This window comes from Myotis brandtii, unplaced genomic scaffold (assembly GCF_000412655.1).
Source record: "Myotis brandtii unplaced genomic scaffold, ASM41265v1 scaffold32, whole genome shotgun sequence".
Lineage (NCBI taxonomy): Eukaryota > Metazoa > Chordata > Mammalia > Chiroptera > Vespertilionidae > Myotis > Myotis brandtii.
The window spans coordinates 1,244,746-1,265,795 of record NW_005362269.1 but is presented as its reverse complement, the minus strand read 5'-3'; the positions used below and the strand labels follow the sequence as shown (position 1 = coordinate 1,265,795).

Sequence of the window (21,050 nt, the reverse complement as noted above, 5' to 3'; positions counted from 1 at the left end):
TCTCCACGGGGACTCCACAGGGTGCTGGGCACGGACAGTGCTCAGAATGGGAGCTATACACCCTTCGATGGGAGCTATACACCCTTCGTCCCAGGAGGAAGTTGCCCCGGGGACCCAAGTGAGCTCATGCCTCTTGGGATGGGAGGGGCGTCTGAGGTTGGGCATCTCCTTGACTACACACCCGAAGTGGTGTTGGGCCTGCTCGCCCACCTCCAGGGGCAGGACCTCACTCACTCTGTGGCCACCCGTTCCCTGTCTGCGCAGCTCTGACTTCAAAGTTCTTCCTTATATGGAACTGAAACTGCCTCCCAGTGCCCCACAGAGCATCCTCCCCGGCCCAGGACAGCGGCAGAGATTCCAGAGAAGTGTCCAGTTCCCCCTCCAGCCCTTCTGCCTCGGGCTGCCTGTCCCCTTGGCTAGCCGTGGCTTCGGGACACATTATCCTCTCTCTGTGGGACCATTTTTGGAAGATGTACTCCCAGTCACCTCATTCCCCACCCAGGAAATGAAACTGCCCCCTGAGCCCACGGAAGGCCAAGGAGGGCATCCCCTGGGACAAGACCTTGAGGGGGTCAAGATGGGCCATCGCCCGTCTCAGGGCCTGCAGCCCAGTTCTCCTGTTTTGCCCCCTGGGGTTCTGAGACTTGCCCCTTCGCTGGGGACCCAGCCTGGTCAGTCCTCACTGCCTAGGCTGGGGGTGGTGGGTGGCCCTGTCTGGAGGAAGGGCTGTTTCTGCCTCAGGCTGAGTCATCGCCTTTCTGGCCCCCAGAGAGACCACAGGGTAGGAGGGCTAAGGGGGAAGAGAAAGGCAGGAGTCAGCAGGCAGGGAGGCGGGGCACAGGAGGAAAGGAGGAGGCAGGGAGGAGCGAAGGGGATGGGGAGGCTGCGGGAGAGGCTGGGATTCTGGGGGTCAGAACTGAGCTGTGGGGACCAGGGACAGATCAGGGTGAAAGGAGGGTCCTCTAGGTATCTGTGGGAGTTACGAGGTCTCTACCTTCCTGAGACCGAGAACATCCACCCGCCCAGAACCAGCAGGCCTAGTGGGGAGGCCATGGGCACTGCTGTGGCTACAGTGACCGCCACTGCTGGTGGGAATCTGGCCTCCGTAAGGGTTCTCCTTCGGAGGAGAGGCCCCTCCGGTGGAAGCCCTGGGAGGAGTCTGAGCCCTTTCCAGGGACAGCCTGCGTGGTGTAGGGCAGAGCTGGGGCCGCCCGCCAGGAAGAGGCGAGGAGGTACGTGAGGCAGGTTGGAGGGCCTCTTCCTCCAGGTGTAGAGCCTGGCATCCAGAGGCCTGAGATTCCAGCCAGACCTCTTCCTTCCACCCCCTCCTCCCCCAGGATGCCCGCCTGGCTGGGCAGCGGTGGGGAGGGGGCTGACTCAGGCCCAGCTGCGGGGGACAGAGGAAGGGGAAGTGGCGAGGAGACAAACAGGCCTTGGCCACAGAGGCTCCTGGAGATGGAAGTGGCCTGGGGTGGGGGTGGATCAAAGACCCCCCTCCTGGCTCCCTCGCTGTCTTTTGGGCTGGAAAGCCACCATGTGCAAGGTTTGAGTCCTCTGAGATTCAAGAGTCCCTCCTTGCCATGCCGAGCAGCTCGGTTGGTTAGAGGGTCGACCCAGTATGGCCAAGGTTGTGGGTTCAATCCCTGGTCAGGACACATACGAGAACCAACCAATGAATGCATAAATAAGTAGCTAAACAATTCGATGTTTCTCTCTCCTTTCCTCTCTCTAAAAGTCCCTCCTCTGTCCCATTTCAGACTTTCCTCCTGAGCCCCAGCACGGGAGGGTCTAAGTTCATCTGTGGACTCCCCCCTACCCCCCCACCCCCACCCCAGCAGAACCCGGAAGCTCTTCCTTGTGTCTAAATGCGAATTTCTTCCAAACTACCTCGGGAAGTTCTTCTCCATGGCAACTGGAGTCTTGTTTCTAACCCAGCGAGACACAGCCACAGGCCCCTCCTCCCCAACACCCACTCATTCACCCTGTAGCTCCCGAGCTGGTGCCCAGGAAGGAGCCCAGCTGCAAAGCACAGCCCAGCTGGTCCCCGGGCCCAAGGGGACTGACAGGAAAGAGCTGGACTGCTGACCCGAGGCCTCCGTGTCCTCCACTGCCCCAGCCTGGCTTCCACTTTCCCCCTCCATGCTGTCTCCCATCAGCACTTCTCATGGGCAGCCCCTGGCATGATGCCCCCAGCAGCTGCCACTCTGGGCAGGAAAGAGAGAGGCCACCACTCCTCCTCCCCAGAAACAGCCCTGTGCCAGTCGGTGGTCAGCACAGCATGAAAAGCCGGAGAAAGGGCCAGGTCCTCCACACTGCCTGTGGGCAGAGCCTCTCACCACAGACCTCGAGGCCTTCCTGACTCTGGAACCTTCCCCTGCTCCCCTCCAGCCACGGGGGTGAGCACCTGGCAGTCACTCAGACTTGCCCGGACCCTTCCCACCCAGGCCTCCTCATCTGTTCCCTGAGTTCCCTCCTGCGGTCACCGGCTTGGCTGGCTCCCTCTCTGCTGCTCCTGCTCGGGGCCTTCCCTGACCTACCCCCTTCCCTGCTTTATTCCCCTCACAGCGCTCTGAAAACTTCCTGCTTGTCTAGTTGTTTATTGGAGGTGAATGTCTGTCTGAGCCACTAGCGTGCAGACTCCGTGGGGGCAGGGACCTTGCTCAACTCTGAATCCCAGTGCCTGGCACAGCGGGTGCTCAGTGAAGGCTTTGCAAAGAAATGTTATTCAGATTTGAAAAGGAAGGACATTCAGTCCCAAGGATCATGGGTGAACCTTGGAGATGTGCTAAGTGTCACACAAGCACAAATCTGCTTGGTTCCGCTTACGTGAGGCACTGGAATAGTGAGAGTGCTGAGCTGAGTGGAAGGAGTGGTGGGGGCCGGGGCCTGGGGGCCGGGGCTGGGGCTGGGGCTGAGTTGTTTAGAGTGTGGAGTTTCAGTTTTGCGAGATGAGTTCTGGACGTCGGTATGAATGTGAATGTACTTAACTCCACTGAACTGCACACTCAGAAGTGATCAAGGTGATACATTTCATGTTATGTGTATCTTACTGCGATTAAAAAATAAAAACAAACCATATTTGGATGAGAGGATGGATGGGTGGATCTCGAATTCCAACCTCCCTCCCAGCTAAATCATCAGGTCCATCAAGGCCCTCAGAGGCGATCCCCTCCAAGTCTTTGAATACACAGGTAGGGGAACTGAGGTTTGGGGAAGGGATGGTCACACAGTGAGGCCAAGCCAGGAAGGGACTGGACTCTAGTGCCATGGGCATGAGAAGACACGGCCACTCTCACCAGATATCTCAGGCCGAAGGCCATGGGACTGCCCACTCCCGCAGCCCTCGGGGGTCGGAATGAGATCCAAGATCCTGCCAGGCCTGGCTGCCACATGCCTCCTCCCTCTCCCTCTGCAGAAGCCCAAGTACCAGGTGCGCTGGAAGATCATTGAGAGCTTCGAGGGCAACAATTACACGTTCATCGACCCCACCCAGCTGCCCTACAATGAGAAGTGGGAGTTCCCCCGAAACAACCTGCAGTTCGGTGAGATGGGGTCTCGGCCCAGCAGGCCCTCCCGTCAGAGGGCAGCATGGACTGCAGGGAGCCCATGGTCCTCAGAGAAAGGGCTTAGGCGCCCAGGGACCTAAGGAGCCTGTATGTTCGGCAGGTAAGACCCTTGGAGCCGGCGCCTTTGGGAAGGTAGTAGAGGCCACAGCCTTTGGACTGGGCAAGGAAGATGCTGTTCTGAAGGTGGCTGTGAAGATGCTGAAATGTGAGTGAGGGGAAGGGGCCTGGGAATTTAGGGAGCCGGTGGGAGGTGCTGCAGGCTAGGGGAAGGGCTGCATGCCCTGTTGTCACAAGAGGGATCACACACATTTTTGCCTGTCAGAGCCTGGGGGACAGAACCTGGGGTTTGCAGGGAACACCTCTGGGTTCCTTGGTGAGTCCCAGGCTCCCTCTAACTCCCGGGTGTGGGGGGCTTCTAAGCTGGGGTACATAGAGGCTGGGGTACACAGAAGCCAGCCTGGGCCATGGCCTGGCCACAGCTTGACTTCCTGCTACCTGAGACCAACTCAGTGACTGGTCATCTCTCCTCTCTCTCTCCCTAACACCCACCTGTGTGTCCGCATTTCTCCTCCCCCTTTTGGCTCCTGATTGCTTCGGCACTCTGGGTACCCCTGCCGGCTCCCCTGCTGTCCCCTGTCTATGTGGCCCTCCATGTCCTGCTCTCTCCCCATCTGTGGGACCTGTGGTCCCTCCTTGCAGCCACGGCTCACGCTGACGAGAAGGAGGCCCTCATGTCAGAACTGAAGATCATGAGTCACCTGGGCCAGCACGAGAACATAGTCAACCTTCTGGGAGCCTGTACCCACGGAGGTGAGGGGTCCTGGGGGGCATGGGGCCCATGGGCTTGGGGCCTCTCAGGTGTCTGAGGGCCCCAGGGCACCTCAGTCCATCTTCCACTTCCCACCTCCTCGTAGTGAAGGTAGGACCCCTGCCTCAGCGTCCCGTAAATTCCAGATCCCTGAGCTGGTCAAGCTGCTTGTGTAGGCAGACGGCTCTGGGAGCTCTGAGCAGTGGCTCTCAGACCCAGTGGGCGTCAGTCACGTGGAGAGGGAGCCAACAGTGCAGATGCCTGGGCCCTGTGGGTCCGGAGTGAAGCCCAGGGCCTGTCAGAACTCCATGTCCACCCCATCCTCTTCTATAGGAGCGTTGACCTTTACAGAGCTGCCGCAGATTGCTTTGAGGGAAGAATTCTTTGGCTATAGCGTTTTTTGTTCGTTTGTTTGGTTGTTGAGATTCCTCTGCCTTGGCCAGATGGGGCTCCTAAGTCCCAGTCCAGGGTGCCTCGTTGCCCCTGCCCCATGGGGACTGTGTGAAGGGTGCACTCACCCCACTCTCTTGGCTCTCTAGGCCCTGTCCTGGTCATCACTGAGTACTGTTGCTATGGAGACTTGCTCAACTTTCTGCGAAGGAAGGCTGAGGCCATGCTGGGGCCCAGCCTGAGTCCGGGCCAGGATCCCGGCTACAAGAACATCCACCTGGAAAAGAAATACATCCGCAGGTAGGGCCCTGGCTAAGGACAGGAAGGAGGCTACGACTGGGGGTGGGGCCTGACTCAGGTCTGTCCCCAACACCAGCTCAGGGTCGGGCGGCTAATGGCCCTCACATTTCCGTCTGAGCCATGGGGAGTAGTCACACCACGTTGGATGGGCAAGTGTTTTCCTACTAATTATCTCCAATATTTGAGCACCTACTATGTTCTAGAAACATCGAGGCAAAGATAGGCAGCTCATAGTCTGGTGGAGACAGATGTTAATGAAATCCTCACTTTAACACGTTAAGCGCCCAGCCTGTTTTGTCTTCCAATCAGAAAGTATAGTGTCAGTCACCGGTGACTGACAGGGCGCTTAACGTGTTAATGTATGTAAAAGATCAACCAAGACTGTTGGGAGCCCTATCCAGAGACGGGCAGATCTTGGGGTAATCGCCCTGTTTCCCCCATAGCATGTGCTGCTGGGCGCTGCAGAGAACCCACTGTCCTAAGGAGTAGCCAGTGTCAGGTCCCCACATCACCACCAAGTGGGGACAGAGTCTGTGGGTTGTTGGGTGAAGGGGGGCACTTGGGCCTCAGTTTCCCCAGGCGAGTCATCAGGAGGATGAACCTCTCAGGGTCTTTCCGGCCTTGTTGTTCTGTAATGCTGATATTCCTGGAAACCACGCAGAGGCAGATGGACAGAGCCACATGGGGAACCAGAGAGAGGAAGTGGTCAGTTTGTCACACATGAGTCAGAGGCAGAGGCGGAGCCTGGACTCCATGCTGCTCTTTTGACTCCTGGTCCATGCTACCTGAGCCACCCTGCTCTCCTGGAAGTCTGTTTGGGGGCTTGTGGAGTCTCAGGACCAGGCTGCGGAGGGCTGGGGCAGGATCAAAGTAAGAAGGGTGTACACTGGGCCCCTAGCCTGGCCACTGTCAGCTGCTAAGCCTGGGGAGGCAAAAGGGGAAGGAGGGTATTTCACCCCATCCAGTGTCCTTGAATATGGGGGCTGGCCGCATCTACTTCCTCTTCTGATTCTCGGACACCCCTCTGACACTGGGCCTCTGCTGGCTGGAACCTCAGGCCAGATCAAATCAAAATGAGAACCAAAGTAAAGGATTATCTTCCATCCTCAAATCTGCAGGTGGGAAAAGGATCCACAGAGTGGGGTGATTAAAGGGCAAATGGCATGTGAACCAATCTTGTCAATGGGATCCCAGGCTACATTAATAGAAGTATAGTTTCTAGACCAAGGGAGGGGATGCTTTTTTCCAGGTCAGTCCATAAATGAAACATCAGGTTCTCCTTTGGGGAACACTAGAGCATGGACATTGTCTACTGCACAGAGGACAGGAGGGTGAGAGGCCCAGAACTCGATTGGCTGCTATGTTAGAAGCAGTAGTGGCTATTCATTCTAGAGTAATGATTCTCAAATTTGCCTGCCCCCCAAAGCATGGGCTCATTCATAGGCATCACCAGAGAGCTGTTAGAAATGCACCCTCTCAGGCCACCAGACCGGCTGTTTCACAATCTGCATTTAAATAAGACTCCCCAGGTGAGTCTATGCACATGAGTTAGTTTAAGAAGCACGACTCTAGAACAGTGGGCCTCGAGGCTGCACACTGGAATCGCCTGGAGGGAATGAAAAGACGAATGACTGAATGACTGATCTTTGCCCCTGGGCACAGGAGTGTTTGAAGCTCCGCAGATGGTTTTAATGTGAGGCCAGGGGTAAGAGCAGCTGTCTAGACAGAGAGAGCTCACAGGAGCTCTGGAATACGCTCAGATCCCTGCAGGACTGTGGTGAGGAAGAGGGAGCCCATTCTCTGTGTCCCTTAGGGCGGAGCAAGGACCAGGAGAAAAATCCCAGGAGCCGACTGGCATTAGACGAGGAAATTTCTAACGGGCGGAGCTGCCCAGAGAGAACAGGCTGTTCGCTCCCACATGATGGCCGAGTGGGGACCAGTGATCAGAATGTGGCAGGTCTCTTCCCTGCTGAGTGGCTGGAGGCCAAGGCCCGAGCTAGGCAGTGCGTAGTGGGAACTGACCGCCCTTGGCCCTCTCTATGCAGGGACAGTGGCTTCTCCAGCCAGGGTGTGGACACATATGTGGAGATGAGGCCCGTTTCTACTTCTTCTTCAAATGATTCCTTCTCTGAGCAAGGTGAGGAGGGAGAGGGAGAGGGGCTGCTGGGGGCTGGGCAGGGGTGTGGCGGGCTGCCCTGATGCCTCTCCCTACACCAGACCTGGGCAAGGATGAGTGGCCACTGGAACTGCAGGACCTGCTCCACTTCTCGTGCCAAGTGGCCCAGGGCATGGCCTTCCTCGCTTCCAAGAATGTGAGTTGGGAATCAGGTCCCCCATATGGTCTCCCAGGGGGGTGGGGGGCCACTGAACCTCCATGAGTCTGGAGGGTGTGGGAGGAAAGTGAGCACGAAAGAGCAGGTTAGGAACCAGAGTGCCAGAAGCAAATGGGCAGCAGCCACAGCATCTGGGCTGCAGCCTCAGAGCTTTGGGTGATGGGGGTGGGAGGCTGTGCCAGAGCCCCCGCAGGAAGCCTGTGCGCGGGGGAGGCTGAGGCACACCCATTTTCAACAACAGGCTTTAGTTTTAGTCAACAGTGGGGATGTGACAATCGTTGTCAATGGCGTGAAGCACACAGTCTCGGGATAACAGAACCTCCCTGCATAGATGCAGGCCGAGATGATGTGCACAATACACTCCGGCCGGGAAGCAGTGCCTGGAGTGGGAGCGGTGACCGTCCTCCTCGATTAAGAGCATGACTTGGGCGTCGTTGAATGCTGGCCCTGTTACTTGCTGTGTGACTTGGAGCAATGTTGAAATTCTGAGCCTCCGCCTCTACATCAACTAAAATGGGCACCATCACAGGGTTGAGGTCAAAACGGTACAATGTGTGCAGATGCTTAGGGAAGGGCCTGGCAGGGTAGGACCCTGAAAATGGCAGCAGCTGTTAGGAGCTGATGTGGGCCAGCAAAGGTTTAGTGCCAGGGCTCACTGCTTCCGGGTCCATGTAGACACACACCCAGCTCTAGTCAGCTGTTGGGACAGGGCAAAAGGCCCCAAGTAATGGTGGTTTCTAAACACTGCACTGTCTGACCATGTAAAAGGTAGGGACAGGAATCAGGGTCAGGACTAGGACTGATGCCCACTCCCTCACAGAGGATTCTGAGGCCTTCTAAGGCCTGGCTGCTCCTCCCGCACTTTGGGCTCAGAGAGGGGAGGGAGAGGCCAAGACTAACCTGTCTCACTTCCCCAGTGCATCCACCGGGATGTAGCCGCCCGAAATGTGCTGCTGACCTGTGGGCGTGTGGCCAAGATTGGGGACTTCGGGCTGGCTAGAGACATCATGAATGACTCCAATTACATCGTCAAAGGCAACGTGAGTGCTGGGAGGGACGGACTCAGCGGGGGATAGGGTGAGCCAGGACCCAAGGTGACTGGGGTCTGCTGTGCCAGGCCCGCCTGCCCGTGAAGTGGATGGCTCCAGAGAGCATCTTCGACTGCGTCTACACGGTTCAGAGTGACGTCTGGTCCTACGGCATCCTCCTCTGGGAGATCTTCTCACTCGGTGAGCACCGGCCTGGTGCAGGCTCAGCCAGGGGCTTGTGTTTGGTTCCCTGCAGTGTCTTCTGCCTCGAAGAGGCTGTTAGTCAAGGATGCTTGGGGCCCAGGGCAGGCCCTCCATCCCGGCAGGCATTCCCCCATCTGCTTGTGCCATTCTGCTTCCTAGAATGCTGTTTCCCCACGTCCACAATATACATTACCTTGAAGACACAGTGCCCCAGTGCTCTGGAGTGCTAGGCACAGGGCCTTGGGCTAAGCCCCTCAATGCACTCCTCTAAGAGCCTCTTACTCCAAGGGCTGTGTTAGAATTGTGAGGTGTGATGAGGCTGGGTGATGGCTCTCGGCTTCCTAGAACCTCGGCCCTTTGCGGTGCCCAGCACATAGCACTCACTAAGAGGAGCTGTTGTCTTATCGTGGAACCCCAACCTCGTCAAGACGTGTGTGGGATTGGGATGGGGAGGGGGAGTACTGAGCACGGTGTGATCTTGGCCTTTGCAGGGCTGAACCCCTACCCTGGCATCCTGGTGAACAGCAAGTTCTATAAGCTGGTGAAGGATGGATACCAAATGGCCCAGCCTGCGTTCGCACCCAAGAACATGTAAGGGAAGGGCCCCAGGGAGGGAGGACACCCGACTTTGGTTGAAGGGCATGGAAAGGCATGTGACCCAGCTTTCCCAGCCCAGTGTTCCAGGGCCAGCTTCGTCTCCCCACAGCGGACTACATCACAAGCCCCTGTTAGAGTTCAGGGTTACCTCTGGTTTCCCAGGCAGCACGGGCCGGTCCTAACGCGGATAGTTTTTGAATTCAGACTGTTATTATGACCTCAAGGAACACTCCCTCATTTTTTCTGTCCTGGTGATCTGCGGGGTAGCCTGATACCTCACCACCGCCGGCCCACCATGGGGAAGCCGCTCACTGGCTCCCTGCATTCACCACAGGCCAGCTGGCCATGCAGTCACCTGCTGCCTTTCTCCGGCCCCTCTCAACGCAGCCTCCTGTCTCCCTGCCGGGGTGGATTCATGCCGCTGGCAGCCCTCTCTCCACTTTAGTCTCTTGTTACAGCCAAACAATTGCTCATTCTTTCAGCCCACCTTTCACACCCACCTGCTGGTCATAAGAGTAGCCCCTCTTGTTTTAGGAGCTTGAGCAACAAAGCATCTCTGAGCTTCTTCCCAACTGTCACAATGGGCATGATGAAGATACCTTTCTCCAAGGGCTTAGCACAGGTCTCGTGCTAAGCTCATCTGACTAGGTTTCGAGACCTCTGCTGGGACTGGGGATCATTGCACATGCACGTCCCCCCAGAGTATGTAGAGGACGTGCATGTGCAATGATCCCCAGACCCACAGGCGGCCTCTGTTCTGTCTCAGATACAGCATCATGCAGGCCTGCTGGTCCCTGGAGCCCACCCACAGACCCACCTTCCAACAGATATGCTTCCTCCTTCAGGAGCAGGCCCAAGAGGACAGCAGAGAGCAGGTGAGTGCAGCCAGGCTCAGGGTGGGGCTGGCTATAGCAGGCCAGGTGGGGCTGTCCAGTCAGAACTGACCATCCCCACCTCTCCTACCCTCAGGGCTATGCCAACCTGCCCAGCAGCAGCAGCGAGCAGGAGGAGAGCTCTAGCGAGCAGCTGGCCTGCTGTGAGCAAGGGGACATTGCCCAGCCCCTGCTGCAGCCTAACAACTACCAGTTCTGTTGAGGTGACACCAGGGAGGCACTGCCTGTCCCCTCCTCCGAGCTTCAACTCCTCCGTGGATGGGGCGCCACAAAGAGAACACAGACTCTGTCTCTCCGGTCATTTCAACAGCCCAGCCCGAAACTCAGGAATGTGGGACCCCTGAGATATCAGAGGGGACCCGCTTTCAGGACCTGGGTCATCACTGCCAGCCAGGGGCTGGGGCTGAGCCCCTCCCCTCCCTCTGTTCTTAACACTGTGGCTGCATGTTCGCTATGCCAACTGGGAGAACCCCCAGCTCACCCTCTTAACCTTATTCCCATTTCCAGGAACTCCTTCCCTACCCTCTCCTGATGGAAACGGACTGATTTCACACCTATGACATCCCCAGGAACTGTCCCATACTGAGAACACAAGGCTCCTGGGCCTTAGAGTGGAGGGACCCCCTCTCTAACCGAGTGGAGCAGCAAGAGCAGACAGCCACTCAGAGGCTGCTAGGCGCAGACTCCTCGGAGCAGGGTGGCTCCTCTGTAAGAATCTAACTTACATGCCAGTCTCTGCCCTCTGGTCTTCTTCCCACAGCCCCATCCCACCCTGGACCTGGTACTGCTATAATGAGCCAGATGGCAGCTAAAGTTTGGGGTGTTCTGCCCAGTCCCCCGTCCTCCTGAGCTGGAAGACAGGCGACCCGTGTGGCTGGCCACACCATGCAAGCAGCACGCGCTTCCCCAAGTTGACTCATCATAACTAACAGTCACGCTGCGGGGTGCCGCCGTCAGCATTAAACTAACAGAATTAACACAGCTGGCCTCTGGTTCTTTGCGCCTCTGGGGGACTGCGGACGCCCTGGGCCCTCCTGCCATCCCTCCACGTCAAGTGACCAGCTCAGCACTTGAAGCTGAACCACTGTGCCCCACAAAAATGAGCATGAAACTGACTCTTGCTTCACCAAAACCAGATAATTTAATAAACTTTATCCTTGCTGGGGGAAGAGGGAGGGGAAAAGCCACCTGTTCCACTCCTCTCAATAAATTAAATAACACATGGCCCATTCCTGTGCCCTAAGCAAACGCTGGGCACTTGAGCCAGTCCCGCTATTTCCTTACAGCCCATCTGCTTCCCCTTCACAGAAGGGAGTTTTTCCTACTGCGCCAGGTTATGTCATGCCATGGCCACATCCCCTCTGCGGTGAGGGTCCAGTGGCCAGGGAAAGGAGGAAGAGGACCCTCTTCCTCAAAGCTCGGGCAGAGGACAGTCCTGGAAGAGAGCTGTGGCTGTTTCTCCCTCCTCTGTCCCCCAGACTTGGGTGCAGGAAAAGCAGGAGGGAAGTGCGTGCGTCCTTCCTCTGGGGGAGCCCAAAGGGGTCCCTAGAGCTAAGGAGGCCCCCAAGGCCCTGAGTCAAAGGCAACAGGCTGAGGAGCTCATGTGGCTGTGGAGCAGGAAACAGCATTCCCAGGGGCGGGAAGGGCCACCTTACCAGCCTGCCCACCTAGTGCCGAACTCCACCTTAGCCCATCCGGCGACCTTGGCCCTGATCCGGAGCAGGCCCCAGGCAGCCTTCCCTCAGCCTCCCTTCCCCTCTGTTGAATATACTATGTCCTCCAAGTGCTTTCTCGGGGCTGGAGTGTACTGGTACCTCTCTCGACCCCCAGAAGGTGAGAATCAAGAATCCCAGGCCCCACTGTGCTCAGAAAATGGGAGCTCTTTGGTCAGTGCCAGCATCAGAGGCCCTCCCCACAGGTGAATGCTCCTGCCGGTCCCCTGAATGGATCTGCCTTGGGAAAGGGCATCACTATGGCTTGAGAGAGATGGTGCGGGCCCTGTACAAAAGCCTGGCTTATTCTGTCACTGTGGCCACCTCCTCTTCCTCACCCTCCTCCTCTGTCTCCGTCTTGATCTGAGCAACCCCAAGGCGGTAAAGGGTGTCGCGGATGACCACCTCGCCAGGCTGGCAGCTCTGCACAATGTCGTGGATCTGCCGGTTGACAATCTCGCGGCTGGTGAGGAAGTCCATAAGGCGGTTGTAGAGGTAATAGTGGGTGGCATTGTCAAAGGCAATGGGCCGCTGGCGGACACTGTTCGGTTTGCTGTCTGTGATAGAGGCCAGGATAGTTGCGTAGGGTGCCAACTCAGGACACAGGGCCAAAGAGTGGTGCCCAGCACTGGAGTCACCAGGACTGAGCTGCGTGCCTGCATGGACGATGCGCCGTGTGGCAGTCTTGGTGACCGGGTGCTGGACAGAGTGCTCGGCCTCCGTCATGTCCACAGGATAATGCTGATCCAAGAGTTCTGGGCAGGACACACTCTAGAAGAGAGAGAAGCCACTCTGACATGAGGGAACGGCAGGCGGGACCTGTGCAGTGGGGGAGAGTGAAGGCTGTGGGGTCAGCAGCCCTGTTTAAATCCTCCTGTCAACACATACCGGGCCTCCTGGGGCAAGTCCCCTCTCCTCTATCTCTGGGCCTCGGTTTCCTCATGTGAGAACGGGGACAGTAACCAGAGCAGATGTTGGATTAACTGAGCTGCTGCTGTTTATTGCCGTGCCTGGTCAACTGAGGCAGGGCTGCAAGGCAGTGGGGAGGGAATGGCTCCCACTGAGGCTCAGACGTCTCCTGCAGTGCTCAGCACAAGCCCCCAGAGCCACTGAGCCCCAGGGACTAAGGAAAAGGTGAGTGTGACAATGATGCCCCTTTCTCCTATTATCTGTGCAGGGTTCAGCTGGCCTTGGAGGGCACATGCCTCTGGTAAGAGCCATTGCTTGGTACAATGTACCAAGACACAGAGAAAGGGTTCTGCCACGAACATGCTATGTGACATTGGACACGTCTATTTCCCACTCTGGGCCTTACTGCCTCCCTTTAATAAAAGGAGAGGGTTGGATAAGGTGTCTTCTAAGCCACTGTGCCTCCAGATCATAACAGACATGCCATGTTGTATATTCATGGCTAAATCCAAGACGGGGCTGATTGGGGCCTAGTATATCAGTGTCCATGATGACTATCAAAGGAGGCAATTTTCTAGGCTTATCAGGAAGGCAACCTTGACTCCTAAGGTAACGGTGGCACCCTAAGTGACATGCTGTGGCCACACATATACAGGGGCTGGTCAGTAAAATTTATGGAGTAAAGGGTTCCAGAACACCAGGGCAAATACTGATGGAGAAAGGATGCTGCAGATAAGGCCTTCCCGAAGAACCAGGCGGGGAGACATGACCTGCAGAATTTATTCCGGGTCCTCAGAAGAAAACTCACCACAGGCGGCTCCATGGGGCTAGAGAAACAGCCCTGGTTCCTCCCCCACATCTGATTGGTCAGCTCTGGGTAGCAGAGGTCAGCACAAAGGGCCACTTGTGTGGCCATGTCCACCACATAGACAGGTGGCCAGTGGCGGGAAGAGGCCAGCAGATCCACATGGTCCCGGGCACTCTCGCCCCGCACAAGGTACTTGGAGCCACAGATCACCTAGGGGTAGATGGAGGGCACAGCATAGGACTGAGTGGAGTCCTCAATGGCTTCTTCCCAGGAAGATGAACAAACAGGTTTTGTGACTGAAGCCTCAGCCATCCTGCCAGAGCCCATAACATTCTGCTTCTTCCTTCTGTTCCTAAATGAAGTCGCCAGCTCATCCCTGACCTCATGAGAGGAGAGTTGGGAATGTCAGGTCCTCAGCTGAGGCTTAAAAACTCCCAGGTCATCTGCTCCACCCTCCCTTTCCACCCTGCCACACATCACCCTACCCAGTACCACCACCTAGCCCAGTGCCTCCCTAACCCGGCTGCATAGCACCAGCAGCTAGGAGCTGGTTAAATATTCAGGTTCCTGGGCCCTACACCCCAAACCCAAGGCATCTGTATTCGAAGCAGCTCCCCACCAGACCCTGATGCAGGCTAACACCTCCACTGACTGGGCCCCCAAGCACGCCCCCCGCCCTCTCCACCCCCCCACCCCAGCCAGGCAGCTCTGTGTACACTGGAGAATTCTGCCTCTGCCTCCACCTTCACCTTCACATCCACCAGACCTGGCTGCCACCTCCAAGTGATATGGCTCTTCCATCACAGCCCTGAGACCTCTAGCTCTCACATCTGTCCCTGTGTTGTCATGAGATGGCCCCAGTCACATGAACACACTCCTGGGAGCAGGCTCTGCTCTGCCAGGGTGGAGCATCCAGCGTCTCCCTCAGACACAGCTTTGTTGAAGGAGTTGACGACCTGCAGGTCGCCCTGCCCACTCACACATCCCAGTGAACTGAAGCTCTGCCAGCGCCCCCCGCCCCCACACCCCGCTATGTAGTGCTTGTGCACGGGGTGTTATACCCTAGTGCAGTGGTCGGCAAACTCATTAGTCAACAGGGCCAAATATCAACAGTATTTCTTCAAAATAGACTCGCCCAGGCTGAAAACCGACTTCTGCACATGGGCCACGAAGTTTCAATCGCACTGTACGCGCGCCCGCACGTGGTATTTTGTGGAAGAGCCACACTCAAGGGGCCAAAGAGCTGCACGTGGCTCGCGAGCTGCAGTTTGCCAACCACGGAACTGGAGTGTTCCTGTGCCTACTCTGTCAAACAGCATGACCTTTCCAGAGCGACCCCGGTGCCTGCCCTTTCCACACCCTCCACAGACAGTGACCTCCCTAAAACCAAAATCAGGCCATGTCCATCCCATTTCCCATTCAAAACCTTCAATGGGTCCGTCATTGGTCTCAGAAAAAAATCCAAACTGTTACTCTGGCCTGCAAAGCCTTACATGATCTGGTCTCTGGTGACCCCTCCAGCCTCCCTTCTCTTGGCTCAGTAGGCTTCCCCACTGAGGGCTTAGTGGCTGCTCTTCCCTCTGCTGGAACACTCCTTCCTCCACTCATCACTGGGCTCTCAGCCTTCTCTGGCTGTCGCATGGACAGGAGGTCCCTCACTGTCACTTCCCTTGTACCACAAGCTGCGGTGACTTTGTTTCCTCATTAAAATGAGGTCAACTAGGAAGGAAAGACATCGTTGCTCACCTTTGTACCCTCAACAGCTAAGGCGGGGCCAGCACATGGTAGGGGGCTTAATAAACACTCACTGATGACAACCCAGGCTCCCCGCTTGGCCTGAGTGTGGCACCTGACACATGTGGACTATTCCACAGGCTGCCCGTGAGCTAAGTGCCAGCTCCCACAGGACGAGCTGGCTCAGTCAGACTGCGGGCAATGTGTCATGAGCAAATTCACCCCAGGCTCCTCCTTGTTATCCTCTTACCTGATGAGGGCACACCTTGTAGATTTTACCCCCGGTGAGATGAGGCGGGGGCTGTCTGGTTCTGGCTCCATTCTGTACAGATTCATAGAGGGCCAACAAGGAGAAGCAGAGCTGGTCCTGGAGCAGAAGTCAAGTTTAAAAACAGCAGTAAATGCTAAAGGACCAGGCCTGCGCACAGCACCACATGCTCCCTTCAATACCCAATGCAAGAGAATCCCAACATCCTCTAGGTAGAGAGGAGGGCCCCGAGGAAGGGTCACAGACAGAGCCAGCCTGACTGACCGAGCTGCCACTCTGAGGCTTGCGTTCCAGCTTTTTACAGGGTGGGGAAAGCTTCAAAGAGAAGCTAATACTGGAGTATGAACTTGAAGGAAACATAAAATGTTCAACAGCTTTATCAGTATGAAGGGAAGTAAATAATGCATAAATAAAGCCCTCCTACACACACACTCTATGAACTGTCATAGCACTCACTTTTTAGGAGCCTGGATTGGTGACACCCAGGCACTGTGCAAAGTGCCTGCCTTCCTGACAACAATCTCTCGAGGTCAGTATTTTAGTTACTTCCACTTTGCAAAATGAGAAAACCAAGGCTCAGGAATATAAGGTGCTGCCCAGCTGGCATGGCTCAGTGGTTGAGCGTTGACCTATGAACCAGGAGACCATGATACGATTCCCGGTCAGGGCACATGCCCGGGTTGCAGGCTCAATCCCCAGTGTGGGGCATGCAGGAGGCAGCCAATCAATGATTCTCTCTCATCACTGATGTTTCCATCTCTCTCCCTCTCCCTTCCTCTCAGAAATATATATATGAAATATAAGGTGCTTATCCAAGGTCACACACAGTAGGCAGGAGACCAGGATTCCCAACCCCAGATTCTGGACCCACTACCATCAATAGATGAACTGACTGGAGGGAAAGGCCTCACATGCATGTTACAATCTGACTGCTAACTATCTCCCAGGCCTCTCTTGACTGCCAGCATCCTCTGTCCAACACAGGTGCCCAGTCACAGGTGTTCATATTCCGGCTCAGAATGGACCACCAGCCTGCTCCCAACGTCCCTGTCTACTGCTACCCAACACTCACCTTAGAGTCTTCTGCCCCAAAGGGGATGCCACATTGCCTAAGCAGCTGCTGCAGCTCCTCCTCGCTGTAGGAGCCCATCTCCTCCAGCTTGCAGGTGCCCTCCTGGAGCAGCCTCACCAAGGCACTGCCATTGCCTGCAAGAGACAACAGTGCTGAGGGGAGGGCACTGCCTCAGCCATAGGGGTCATGGGCAGTAGCTGATGCGTGAGGATGCGAACAAGGGGGCAAGGCCTACAGTACAGCAAGGAGTGGAAGCAGGCTCTGCCCTGAGCTCTGCCCTGGGTGCTGGGAGAGGTGGATTCAAGGCAGGTCTATGACTTCTGCAGAGATCTGAACTTTCTCAGACTGCTTTGTGCCCATGAACATCTGGGAGCTATATCTGGCAGAATGCCCTTGCAAAGAACTCCCAAATGGGCCAGCTTTAACCTGTTAAGGTTTTTCAGCATCAAGATCTCAGATGCTTACCACAGCTACAGCAACAAGAAGCAGCAACTCCCATTTTAAAATGCTCTCTATACACTGTTCCTGAACCTGCCTCATCAACAGAAATATGGGGGGGCCTTAAAAAAAGCACTTCCTGGGCCTTGAAGCAGCAAACGGGAGGTGGGCCTCAGATCTAATGTTAGGAAGCACTGTTTGAGAACCAGTGGATCACAACATATTAAATACTGAGAAAAATCACTTCAGTGGGTCATATCCAGAATTTTAAAAATGAAATAAAATAGAAAACAAAGTATAATGCACTTGGTAAGGAAAAATACTGTTTTATGAAAGTTTTGCTTTCGTTACAGATACACACACACTACTTATGAGTATCATGCTGGGTCGTAATGCAGAACCTATTTCTTACTGTGAGTTGCAGTTTTTTAAAAAAAAGTAGAAGGCTATCCTCTAATTAGATCACTTTATCTTCACAACAGCCCAGGAGATGGGTAACCATATCATGCCCCATTTGTGAATGAAGGAACAGAGGCTCAGGGCAATGAAGGATTTGATGGAGGTCACATGGCTACTAATGCTAAGTGGCATAGCTGGGACTCAAACTCTTGGTGTCAGAAACCTATGCTCTCAACAGCTAGTCTGTAAAACTGTCTAAAAGACTGTTGAAAAGCAGACTCTCTGGCCTCCCCCGCTACACTTATCAGTGAGAACCTTTGGGTTTGGAGCCTTATCAGCATTTCTCGGAGGACTTCCACTGTTCAGCGCAGTGCATCCCCGAAGGCTGACAATGGGCTATGTGAGTCAGTCCTATACAATATGGCTGGCAGCACTTCAAACCTCCACACCATGACTTTCATCTCTAGGGGATCTGTCACAGGTTGTTATCTCTTTCCAGAAGGAGCCCAGGGTGGGCCTGGCTCCCGCTCTGCCATTTGTGCATCTTGCCATGGACAATATTCTAGACTCTTGACTGGGCCCTTCCCTGACCCCAGTCAGCCACCAGGTGGCCTTACCAGGTACTGGCTGTACATCCAGGTTTTTGTCTTTCTCAGTGTTGACGACCACAGCTCCTCTCATGAGTGGTGGGAAGAAGGGGGCAATAACAGAGGCATCAAACTTGGTGATAGGGATGCTGGCAGGGAAGGCCACCTGCTCAATCACCTCTGTCTCCATCGTGGCCCAAAAGTCCTCCACGTTTACCTCACTAGAGCCCAAGAACTCAGGCCAGGTGAACTAAAAGGTCAGGATAAAAAAGGTCAAACTGTAGGAGCCACAGAATATTAGCAACACAAAAGCCTACCCTCTTGATACGCTCAGGGCAACTAAGGCTGGGGAGGGGGTTTACGACAGCCATGCACTGCTGGGATGCCCCCAAACCTGACATCTCAGTACCTAACTGTCTTTTGCCACATACAAGCCTGAGGTGTCTGAGTGAGACTACTGGAGAAACGTAGAACAGAATGCGAACAAAGGTCTAGTTCCAAAGCCCATGCCCTTAATGCCTATACTGGCTGGCAGGAATCACCGGAATAAAATGTAGTAATATTCTACCCTCTTCCAAGGCCCTGTTGATCCCTGACCTCCTGCAGAAAGGCCTCCAGGCCTTGCCAGAACACAGCTATCTCCTCTACCTCATGCAGCACTTACTTATCTATTGTAGACACCTAGTAGTTATGTTATTCAGTTTTTCTCCTGGTATCCCCCTTATATGGTCCTCAAAGTGTGACCCAGATCCTATTACCTGGAGCAGTCATTTATGTTACTTATCAATGCTAATACCAGGGCACATGTCAATCTGTATGAACTATATTTATAAGTGTGCACTTTAAACAGATTCCCCAGGTGCGCAGTTCTCAAAGTGTGGCCCCTGGATCAGCAACATGAGCATCAATCACCTGGGAACTCATTAGAAAGGCAAATTCTCAGGCCCACTGCAGACCTACTAAATCAGAATCCTTGTGGGTAGGGTCGAGCAAGCCCTCCACACTAATAAGACTGAGAGCCTTTCCAATGTAATTCCTATGTCCACTAATCTGAGGGCCACTGCTCTACACAAGACATCTATCTCCCCATCTTACTCCCCCTTCCTTCCCCACCTCACAGGGCACGAGCGCATGCTGTGAGTACATGACAAAGTCTCCCACCACAATTTCATAAGGAACTGAACCCACCCTCTTCACAAAGAACAGGGGATAAGAAATGCCAATTAAGTATGCTGTGTGAGCAACTGACATGGCTGCTGTCATTAGTCTGGAAGGTCCTCCTCTATACAGTCCCTGAGGGAAGGGGCCAACCCGGCGGTCTCCTCATAGACAACTGCATATTTAAGCTTTGTCAGTAACTTCAGGATACCCCTATCCCCTTCTCCCCACATGCACACCACTGTTCATGCACAAAAGGGAGAAAATAAAGTAAGCCCTGGTCTCTAGAAAGAAATAACAATGCCATGGAAGAGAAGACTCATGCACACTGAGAATGAAGGGAACGCTACTCCATGAAGCAAGAGCCCTGGGAGGACTAAGAGCCGTGAGCCTTGTGGGGAAGAGGGCTTCTGTCTATTCTAGAAACCAAAGTCTCTGCAAGCCAATGTGTTTAGAAAAATCAGAGCTCAGAGACCCAGGAGGTACAGGTGAGCATGGCAGTCCTTACGAGCTCAGACTCCGGAGTCAGACAACCAGAACGAGGCCAAGTCCCAGCTCCACCCCTTCCTGGCTCAATGAGCGTGGGCAAGATCCTCTGGGCTTCAGTCCCTTCATCTACACAAATCTCACAGAATTGGGTGAGAAGTCAGTATATATTAAAGCACTGAGCACAGAGTAAGAACTTGGCATATATAATAAAATGCTCAATAAGTCATAGCTGCATTACTGTTAATATTACCATTAGGCAAGCAGATTTGAATGAATGTAGAATAGCCTCTCAGTGAGATCACACATAGAAGCAAAAATTTTTTCCTTTCATTTTATCTACAAGAAACACTTAGAAAACTCCAGCATGCAGTATGTCTTCATATGTTGTTTTCATATGTCTTATTATATACTACCATTCTTCAAGTATAAATACTTGATCAACATATGAATTTTTTTTAACTGGGAAGAAAAGGAGAATATGAACTAAATCTCAAATATGCTCAGCTGGCCAGGCTAAAGCTTTTCTCGGAAGAGCCCACACCTCCCCTGGTGGTGAACAGGAGGAGCTACAGGCCTGGTGCCTTAAGAGTCACTTCCTGTTCCAGCCCTCTGGTCAGAGTTCAGAGATGGAAACTCAGAACATCTATGAACCCCAGAGCGACTATGTGCAGACTCAGACTAATGGCACATGATTGTGGGGAAGAGTTAATCAAACTATGGGATTTTTTTAACCCCTGTACTAGGATAAGGAAGATTCTCTATTATTTCCAGTTTGCTAAGAGATTTATCATAAACAGGTGTTGAACAACATTGAAAGCCTCTTTTACATCTAATGAAATAACCATATGGCTTTTCTCCTATCTGTTAGTGAATTACATTAGTGTATTTTCTAATATTGAAGCAATCTTGCTTTCCTGTAATAAACTTAGTCACAATGAATTACTTTATTTGTTGTTAAAGTTGATTTGCTATTATCTTATTCAAGACTTCAACATCTATATTCATGAGTATAATCAGTCCCATTTTTTTTCTATTATAGTAAACATCTGGTTTTGCTTTAAGGTTATATGGCCTTATACAATGAGTTGTATATTTGCTGTTCTTCTATGATTGGAATCACAGGTTTCTTGGATATTTGTTAGAGTTAATATGCAAACCTGAGTTTGGATATCTTTGTTCACACAAAGATAACAGATCGGATCAGATCTTCAAAACTCTTAAGAGACTCTCATTTCCTCTACAGCATATCCTTAAAATGGCCCACACGACCCCACAGAGTCTGGCCTCCTGAACCTTACTATCCTACCACTCTCTCCACTGCCCACACATGCCAGCCACACCCTGGCCTCCTTGCTGT

At 54.0% G+C, this 21,050-nt stretch overlaps 2 protein-coding genes across 4 annotated transcripts in view; one reads left to right on the top strand and one right to left on the bottom strand.

The window, feature by feature from the left end:
* The window catches only part of CSF1R (colony stimulating factor 1 receptor), a 28,620-nt gene extending 17,520 nt beyond the window's left edge, over nucleotides 1-11,100 (top strand). The window contains exons 11-21 of the mRNA XM_005870468.2: nucleotides 3,416-3,542; nucleotides 3,667-3,771; nucleotides 4,266-4,376; nucleotides 4,914-5,064; nucleotides 7,110-7,201; nucleotides 7,282-7,376; nucleotides 8,315-8,437; nucleotides 8,515-8,626; nucleotides 9,121-9,220; nucleotides 9,993-10,101; nucleotides 10,196-11,100. Coding sequence (XP_005870530.1) covers nucleotides 3,416-3,542; nucleotides 3,667-3,771; nucleotides 4,266-4,376; nucleotides 4,914-5,064; nucleotides 7,110-7,201; nucleotides 7,282-7,376; nucleotides 8,315-8,437; nucleotides 8,515-8,626; nucleotides 9,121-9,220; nucleotides 9,993-10,101; nucleotides 10,196-10,321 — 1,251 coding nt within the window. The 3' untranslated portion in view covers nucleotides 10,322-11,100. The remainder of the gene's footprint in view (nucleotides 1-3,415; nucleotides 3,543-3,666; nucleotides 3,772-4,265; nucleotides 4,377-4,913; nucleotides 5,065-7,109; nucleotides 7,202-7,281; nucleotides 7,377-8,314; nucleotides 8,438-8,514; nucleotides 8,627-9,120; nucleotides 9,221-9,992; nucleotides 10,102-10,195) is intronic.
* A 135-nt stretch (nucleotides 11,101-11,235) lies between these two features.
* The window catches only part of HMGXB3 (HMG box domain containing 3), a 41,550-nt gene continuing 31,735 nt past the window's right edge, over nucleotides 11,236-21,050 (bottom strand). For all 3 annotated transcript variants that reach the window (XM_005870469.2, XM_005870471.2, XM_005870470.2), the window contains 5 exons: nucleotides 18,077-18,296; nucleotides 16,623-16,756; nucleotides 15,533-15,649; nucleotides 13,549-13,758; nucleotides 11,236-12,602 (listed from right to left, as the gene is read on the bottom strand). In XM_005870469.2, the coding sequence (XP_005870531.1) occupies nucleotides 12,135-12,602; nucleotides 13,549-13,758; nucleotides 15,533-15,649; nucleotides 16,623-16,756; nucleotides 18,077-18,296 (1,149 nt within the window). In that variant the 3' untranslated portion in view covers nucleotides 11,236-12,134. The remainder of the gene's footprint in view (nucleotides 12,603-13,548; nucleotides 13,759-15,532; nucleotides 15,650-16,622; nucleotides 16,757-18,076; nucleotides 18,297-21,050) is intronic.